Source organism: Portunus trituberculatus, chromosome 4 (assembly GCF_017591435.1).
Source record: "Portunus trituberculatus isolate SZX2019 chromosome 4, ASM1759143v1, whole genome shotgun sequence".
NCBI classification, from domain to species: domain Eukaryota; kingdom Metazoa; phylum Arthropoda; class Malacostraca; order Decapoda; family Portunidae; genus Portunus; species Portunus trituberculatus.
The window spans coordinates 3191379-3200601 of record NC_059258.1 but is presented as its reverse complement, the minus strand read 5'-3'; the positions used below and the strand labels follow the sequence as shown (position 1 = coordinate 3200601).

At 38.7% G+C, this 9223-nt stretch overlaps 1 protein-coding gene across 1 annotated transcript; it reads right to left on the bottom strand.

The window, feature by feature from the left end:
* Positions 1-277: 277 nt before the first annotated feature.
* On the bottom strand, positions 278-8186 carry LOC123512818. Its single transcript, XM_045269417.1, has 8 exons — positions 8029-8186; positions 6884-6975; positions 6064-6115; positions 5205-5341; positions 1399-1737; positions 1047-1208; positions 785-915; positions 278-491 (listed from the first exon to the last, which is right to left on the bottom strand). Exons 1-6 carry the CDS (start codon positions 8103-8105, stop codon positions 1063-1065), a joined length of 843 nt encoding a protein of 280 aa, XP_045125352.1. The 5' UTR covers positions 8106-8186; the 3' UTR covers positions 278-491; positions 785-915; positions 1047-1062.
* Positions 8187-9223: the final 1037 nt, after the last annotated feature.

Genomic DNA, 9223 nt, shown 5'->3' with positions numbered 1-9223 from the left:
TGTGGTGATGTCAGAGTGGTGAAGGAAATGCTGGGAGACGGTGTGGTGATGTGAGGTGGTGAGGGAGACAGTCTTCTGATGTCACTATGCGTTTTGTTTTCATGCAGCCAATAAATCACGGAATATTTTACTTCTGGTAGAGGAATTAATGATCTGACACAAGGATTATTCAAAGTAACAATATTTGTCCCATCGTTTCCAAACCTTCCTGTCGAAATACACTAAATTAAAGGCTCAAAGGCAGCCAAACGTACGTAGTTACAATGAAAAACAAATATATAATGCATAACTTCTTTATTATTCATACTGGCCATTACATCATCATCAGAGAGAGAGAGAGAGATTATTGATATTCTTGGCTTCATAAATTTCCCGGCCTATTTGTCTGTCTGTCTGTCTGTCTGTCACTGGTTTCTCCTCTCCCTCTCTAATCTTCTTTTCTTTCTATTTTCCACTTTTCACACTTTTCACACTCTCCAGTTGGTCATCGGCTGGAGAGAGAGAGAGAGAGAGAGAGAGAGAGAGAGAGAGAGAGAGAGAGAGAGAGAATATTAGTAATGTTGCAAAAACCATATTTTAATTTTTTTCATAATTTCTTCTTTTATTATTATTATTATTATTATTATTATTATTATTATTATTACTATCATTATCATCATCATTATACCGAAACTCGAATGCAAAAATAAAAATATCACAAAAGACAAACTTCAAGGGCAATAATAATAAAAAAAAAATAATAATAATAATGATAATAACAACAACAACAACAACAACAACCCACCATAACACTTGACATCAATGTCGATAAGATAGCCACGGCGAGGCAACACCCACATGCCACTGCGGCACAAGATGGTCTGCGTGCGTCTGTTGTTCAGCATTGTGTAGCCCGGGTGACACTGTATCTTCATCCTGAGAGAGAGAGAGAGAGAGAGAGAGAGAGAGAGAGAATCATGAACCACTATCTATCAATCTTAATATCTATCTGTTCATTATCTATCTAACTCCATCTAACCTGACCTGACCTGACCTGACCCCCGTACCTCAAGGAAGTCCCGCCTATGGAGGCATGGGCGAGGTGCGAGGCTTTGGGCAGTGAGCAGCGCAGACTACCACACGTGGGGCCCCAGTACTGGTAGGGACAGTCACACACACCCCCGGGCAGGCAGGTCCCCCCGTTCTGGCAAGCGGATGGCATTGCTTCTCTGCAGGGGAGGAGGAGGAGGAGGAGGAGGAGGAGGAAGAAGAAGAAAGGGTGTTAAAAGATATCCAGAAAAGAACGTAATAATAATAATAATAATAATAATAATAATATGCACACACACGCGTTTTCACTCACACTCTCTCTCTCTCTCTCTCTCTCTCTCTCTCTCTCTCTCTCTCTCTCTCTCTCACCTTGACACATGAGGGCTCCCCCGTGCAAGAATATCCCCCTTGGGTAGTCCCATCTCCCCGCGCGACACTGGATGAAGGCCACAGTTCCCCCGATGCTGAACTCGTGACCCGGGGAGCACCTCACCACCAACTGTTCTCCGTTCCTGGTCACTTCAGCGTTCACTACCGGGAAATCAGGATCGCTGCAGCTCTCAGGGTACACCACAGGGACGGGAGGGGCTATAGGGATGTCTCCAGGGGGTATCTCGCAGTTGTCGCCTCGGTAATCTGGCTGGCATTGGCATTTGTGTGGTTCTGTACACACTCCGCCATGCAGACAGCCCAGTACACCGCAGTAAGCTGTTAGGTGGAATTTGTTTTTATTATTATTATCATTATTAGTTAAAAAAAAAGATTCCTGCATAGTTGTAAATTACTTCGAATAGGTTACGAAGTTTGTGAAGGATTAGTATTCTGTGGCTATGAAAAATATGTGTACAAGAAGAACTTCAATCTATCAATGCTCTCTCTCTCTCTCTCTCTCGTGTAATGAATGGAGTGCTGGATGGCTAGTTGACGGGTGTGTTGCTGCGCCGCCCGCCGCCCTCACACCATCTCACCACCCACCCACCACCAACACGACAGAAACTTAAAAGGGATTATGAAATAACAGAAGGATAACAACAACAATAACTAACACTAACAGTAGCAGCAGCAGCAGGAGTATTATTAATAGTAGTAGTGGTGGTGGCGGTAACATTATATAACTATTAAATAAATATATATAACTATTATATAAAATTAGTCTTTGGACATAACACACGCACTCAAACTTGCAAAATTCCAAAAGTAACACATTTGTACACACGCCACATTACTCAGACCCTCACCACACCTGCACACATTTTGTAAGTGCTTAAAAATGTTCTATATATTACTCATAATGCCATTCATTGGATTTTTGCAGAATTGAAGGGGATAACTAAACTAAATATTTTCATGTTCTGACGCCTGATATATAGAAAGTCAAGCATTGAAAGGGGTAACTAAAGTAAACATTGTCTCACCTCAGTTTTACCGCCGCCGCCGCCTCCTCCATCTCTCCTATTTTCTTATTACCTGTCTTTCTGTCTACACTATAGATAACGTAATAACAACAACAATTATACCAAAAACAACGACGATAATAAAAGCAACCAATGACAGGCCAGGCCTACCCCCGCTCCCTCATTTCACGCTACACACACACACACACACACACATACCGTCCACCAATTGCTGTTCATCTCTGCCCACATCACCTGGGAATGATGCTAAGGACGATAAATACTGCCGAGGAGACACACTGGAGGGCAGGAAGGTGTCCCTTTGATGACGTCACTCTTATATAAACACTTCACACCGTTACTGAATCACTACCACTGAAAAGTTGACCCATTTTGATCTTTTAGGAATAAAAACACTTCACTGCATTCACTTATATCCGCCATTGTCTCGTTTTGAGGTGATAAAACAGTAGCTGAGACAAGATGGCGGTTACCTTCACTCCCCGCCCGGGCCTCCGATTCCCCTCCTCACCCCCGCTACCCCGCTCCTCCGCCAGTTCAAATACTTTTTCCCATATTTCCCTAACTCCATTACTCGGTATTTGTATTATGTTTTTTGGGTTTCTACATACATTTCGTTGCTTTTGAAGTGTTTTTCAGGCCATTGTTCGGTAAATATGTGGCGTTTAGTGGTGGTTTATGGGGTAGGTATGGGCCCGTTCAACCGTCAAAATTTACATTCTCGCATTTTGAAGTTTTTTATTTCAAGCTTTAACTGGATCTTTATGGTGTCAGAGAATTACTTATGTTCTTTTAGGTGTGTCGCTGACCCAATGAGTCAAATTTGTGGGGTTTAAAATGGTATTTGGTCCTGCTTAACGTAAGTTTTATAATTTCTCTTTTATTTGTTTACGTTTCTATTTGATGGTCTAGCTCGTTGTAGAATGCCTCAAAAGATAGCTCAGACTCTGTAAATTGTGTTAGCATACTCGTGAAGTGAAGATATTTAGATCTTGCAAGAGATTTTAATGAGTTGAGATTTTAACGCAATTTTTTTACATTAATATTTTTTCATGCATTCAGTCCTGGTCGTAGGTAAGTGTTGGACACCTGAGAAGATACTTTATATTGTCTAATATTTTTCTATATACGTATGAAGACGAAATGGGTGGACGTGTTAATAGTTTTATAAGTGAAAATATTTTTTCAATTTTGGATATACTTAATTTACACAGTTCTTTAATACTAATTAGGCTAGAGATGTTTTAATATTGTGGGTATGAGTTTAAGTACTTACCAAGTCATAAAATATCAAACATTCGGGTCTAGCTTTATTTTTTCTATAAGTCGATTTTGAAATGAATTCCGTTACGTACGTAAATCACCAGCCATCATCAGCCCGCCCGCCAGGCCAGTGGTGTGACGTCATCAAATGGGCGGGACTTCCTCAGCTGGCGACTGTCGGCTGAGTTTACCTAATATTTGGCATACCTTACGTTGTTTCCCTGGCACTGGTGTCACTAAATGGAACCACATGACTATGCTTTGCTATCAGATGTTCAGGTACAACTGTTATTGGCAGGTTTTGTTGTGATGAAGGCTTAAATGAGGCAGATTGGTGGTGTTGGCGGGCTCCACCTCTACACACAGACACTATAAGCGTCACTTGACCGTCCTGTTTGTTGTTGTGGGCGACACGGACTCATCACAAGGAACAGCACTATCACATACACCGTCACCATCCTGATCAGCGTAAATCCATGTTAAATAAGGCACCACCAGCACACGCCACCCACTCAACACCCTCTCTCGTCTCAAACTTCCATTGCCCTGCGTCTCCTACCCCTCTCCCTCATGGACTGCGCGCACTAGCTGAGGCGCAGGACACAATCCCCACAATGCGCTAATGCACTCGTTCCGCCTCCAGTAACATAATCCTACACTAATACAAAGTGAAATTCGATAAAGTATAAACATACCAAACTAAATTATAAGCCATCATCATCGTGACTGTCATTGTATCTACTTGTATATAAAAAGAAAAAAATAAATAGAAGGAAGAGAAAAGCGCTGAAGAGAGAGAGAGAGAGAGAGAGAGAGAGAGAGAGAGAGAGAGAGAGAGTACTAGCAGAAATACTCATTAACATTGGAGGCGGTGGAGGAGGAAATAGAGGTAGGAGGAAAGAAAGGGAGGGAATGGTGAAAGGGAGGAAGGAGAGGGACAATTGGAAGAAAAAGGAGAAGAAATACTAATTAAAAGTCCTCTCTCTCTCTCTCTCTCTCTCTCTCTCTCTCTCTCTCTCTCTCTCTCTGTGTGTGTGTGTGTGTGTGTGTGTGTGTGTGAGTGTGTGTGTGTGTGTGTGTGTGTGTGTGTGTGTGTGTGTGTGTGTGTGTGTGTGTGTGTGTGTGTGTGTGTGTGTTGGTTTTCACCATGCATAATAACACATTAGCTTATATATATATATATATATATATATATATATATATATATATATATATATATATATATATATATATATATATATTTCAAATTTCTATTTTCTTTTTTTCTAGTACTACCATTGCCACGCACTACTACTACTACTACTACTACTACTACTACTACTACTACTACTACTACTACTACTACTACTACTACTTAAAAGAAGGTTAGAAAAATAATGAATAAGGATGAAAACACACAAAAAGAAAACAAAAGGTAGATAAAAGATAAACGTAGATAATAAAACAGTGAGAAGACAGTGATGAGATAGCCAAGTAACCTAATCTTTCTGTACTCACGAATGCACTGCACATCTTCAGCCAGCCAAGGTTTGCCGTCAAAGGTCAGTTTGGCGGAGGAATGGTCACATGGCAAGTTGATTCCCTCCAAACTAGACGCTATCATGTAATCCTCATCGCATTGCACGTAACATCCGCTGCTCACAAAATAGATAAATGAATATAATAAATAAGTAAATAATAAAATAAATAAAATAAATAAGAAAATAGATAAAAAATACTCAGAATTATAAACATTTAACTGCATTTTAACGTAAGAACAAGAAAAACAAAAAAGTTAGATAGAAAACAAATATTTGGAATTATATATTTTTTTTTTACTGTATTTTAACGTTAGAAGAACCAAAATAGAAGAATATATATTTCTATCACACTATTCCTCAATTCTGATATTTGAATTGGAGAGGATGAAATGATAGTAATGATAACAGTGATAAGGATAGATTTTACAACTGATAGTAGAAAAATATTAAGAAGTGTAAACATTTAGCCGTATTTTGATATAAGGGGAAGAAAAAAATAGGAACATATTCTTTTATCTTACTCCTCACAGCTAATAATTCAGGAGGAGAGAAAGAACAGAAATAATGATAATGATAATAGCGATAAGAATACATTTTACCGCTGATGGTAGAAAAATATTTAGGATTATAAACATTTAGCTGTATTTTAAAGTAAGAGGAAGAGAAAAATGGGAGCACATCTTTTTTATCCTACTTTTCATCACATCCAATACTTGAATTTGAGAGAAAGAAAGGAAATAATAATAACAATTGCAGAGGAAGAAAATAAATAATAATGGTAATAATAATGATGGTAATGATACGTAGAATAAATTTTTAGTTTTAATTAGTTTTACCTGTAGCCACACGTCACCGTGGCATGGGAAACTTGAGGCTTTTCATTGCATGCTGGAAATAAACCAATAATTATGTAGAAATGAACAGATAGATCGATCAATTAGGTAAAAATGGAGGAAAAGATAAATGGAAGTAAAGAAACAAAGTAAAAAGAAGAAATTAAGAAAAATAATTCAGGAATAAGGGAAGGAAAATGTGAATACAATACCATATTTTCCTTATTTTCTTCTTTTTACTTTGTTTCTTTACGTTACAACTTTATAGCTCCAAGGAGATGGACAGAGAGATCAGAGCTTAGGTTAGGTTAGGTTAGGTTAGGTTAAGGTGAATCAGGTTTGGTTTGGCTATTTGTTGGATTAGGTAACTTTATAGACATTTCACGTTACACTTTCTTAATCTCTCTACCACACTAACAACGTAAATGTAGAAATCTTATGTCACACCTTAATCTTCCTGTCATTTCCACACTAACAACATAACTTAATAGAAATCTTATCTTACACCTTAATCTTCCTATCGTTTCCACACTAACAACGTAACTATACAAATCATATCTTACACGCTTTTAATCTCCTTATCGTCTCTACAGTCCACACTAACAATGTAACTTAATAGAAATCTTAAGTTACATCTTCTTAATCTTCCTATCGGCTCCACACAAACAACATAACTTAATAGAAATCTTATCTTACACCTTCTTAATCTTCCTATCGTTTCCACACTAACAACGTAACTATACAAATCTTATCTTACACGCTTTTAATCTAGTCCCGTACAAGACGTTTGACTCACTACCTGGGTGTTGAGTGGATTACTTACGTTGCAGAGAGAAAGGCAACATTCCCACAGGCCGTAGCTTGAATCTTTTCATTAGTGAAGGCTGAGGGTTCCTTGGTGAATCACGCCGGGACCTGAGAGAGAGAGAGAGAGAGAGAGAGAGAGAGAGAGAGAGAGAGAGAGAGAGAGAGAGAGAGAGAGAGAGAGAGAGAGAGAGAGAGAGAGAGAGAGAGAGAGAGAGAGAGAGAGAGAGAGAGAGAGAGAGAGAGAGAGAGAGAGAGAGAGAGAGAGAGAGAGAGAGAGAGAGAGAGAGAGAGAGAGAGAGAGATGATACGTTAACTCTCATATTGTATTAGAGACTTTGTTAGTGTTTTGAAGGATATTTAAGAGAGTTTTCTTGAATATTTTGTTTAACAGGTTCTAATGCTGCTTATTAAGTGTTTGACTGGTGTTTTCTGACCCTAGAGAGTTCTAATCTCTATAGAAAGTTGTTCAGGTTTTCAAAGGTGTTTCCATGTTTCCAGTAACAACCAAACAGGCTACAATGAAAGTTACTCAAATCTTAATTAAATTTTGACTTCATGTGATAGACAAAAAATTCAACATAATTAATGACTAAAATCAAAGACATCAATGAGAAAATTATCGTATCTGTGGCTTTTGAAAATTTGTACATCTTTTTTTTTTTATACATAAGAGGAGAAAGCTGGCTAAGGGCAACACAAAATAAAGAAATAAGGCACACTTAGTTGCCAGTTCCCTAGCAGATCCGAAAGAGTTAGCCAAAAGAAAAGGATAAGTATCTCGAAACCTCCCTCTTAGATTAACTAGAAGATGGAAATACAGAAGCAGGGAGGGAGTTCCAGAGTTTACCAGAGAGAGATATGAAAGATTGAGAATACTGGTTAACTCTTGCAATAGAAAGTTGGACAGAATAGAGATGAGAAGAAGAAAGTCTTGTGCAACGAGGCCACAGGAGGAGGGGAGGCATGTAGTTAGCAAGGTAAGTAGAGAAAATAGCATGACAAAAGCGGTTTAAGATAGCAAGCGATGCATCATTCCGGCGGTGAGAAAGAGGCTGAAGATAGTCAGAGGAGGGAGTTGATGAGACGAAAAGCTTTTGATTCCACCCTATCTAGTAAGAGAACAAAATAGTGTTAGAAGAAAAAGTACCATTGCAACTTTACCTGTTCTCGCAAGTCACGTCATTCGGAACCATGTAAAGGACAAATATGAGGAACAGAAACACTCCTGGAAATTTCATGGTGACGAGACTAAAGAAAACAGAGAGAGAAAGAGAGAGGGGGAAAGGAACTACACTCTGGAACACTCACTCGCTTACTGTCTCTCTCTCTCTCTCTCTCTCTCTCTCTCTCTCTCTCTCTCTCTCTCTCCCCGGATGTTTTTTTTATCGATGTGTTATGTGAAGACGCCTCACAAGACTCAAAGCATCAAAATTACCATATATAGTCAATTTTTTTCACTCATCAAAAAAGAAAAAAAAGTCTTGTTTTTCGTATATTTATTGTTTTTCTTGTTTTGTGTGCGTTTTTTTCGTGTTTTTTGTTTTCTGTTTCGTTCTAGTGTTTATTATTATTATTATTATTATTATTATTATTATTATTATTATTATTATTATTATTATTAGTAGTAGTAGTAGTAGTAGTAGTAGTAGTAGTAGTAGTAGTAGTAGTAGTAGTAGTAACACACACACACACACACACACACACACACACACACGCCCGGTAGGTCAGTGGTTAGAGCGCTGGCTTCACAAGCCAGAGGACCGGGGTTCGATTCCCCGGCCGGGTGGAGATATTTGTGTGTCTCCTTTGACGTGTAGGTGCTGTTCACCTAGCAGTGAGTAGGTACGGGATGTAAATCGAGGAGTTGTGACCTTGTTGTCCCGGTGTGTGGTGTGTGCCTGGTCTCAGGCCTATCCGAAGATCGGAAATAATGAGCTCTGAGCTCGTTCCGTAGGGTAACGTCTGGCTGTCTCGTCAGAGACTGCACCAGATCAAACAGTGAAACACACACACACACACACACACACACACACACACACACACACCTGTCTTCTTACTGATTATCATGTTTCCTGTCCAGGTGTTGAGAGAGAGAGAGAGAGAGTGTCTTATAGTTAACTCTTTCGTAATGGGTTTCATTAATCTATCTCGTCTCTAATGTCTCTCTCTCTCTCTCTCTCTCTCTCTCTCTCTCTCTCTCTCTCTCTCTCTCTCTCTCTCTCTCTCTCTCTCTGAAAAAAGACTATTGAATTTATATATATATATATATATATATATATATATATATATATATATATATATATATATATATATATATATATATAATCTTTAACTCTAAGGGAAGAGTAAAGGAAAA

Bases quoted from the DNA above. Each gene is read 5' to 3' on its own strand.
- LOC123512818 (XM_045269417.1), bottom strand. From the start codon at position 8,105: ATGAAATTTCCAGGAGTGTTTCTGTTCCTCATATTTGTCCTTTACATG. The intron at 1,738-5,204 runs GTGAGTACAGAA...TCCACCTAACAG, and splicing joins TGAAGATGTGCAGTGCATTC to CTTACTGCGGTGTACTGGGC. The intron at 1,209-1,398 runs GTGAGAGAGAGA...CCTCCCCTGCAG, and splicing joins GGGAGCCCTCATGTGTCAAG to AGAAGCAATGCCATCCGCTT.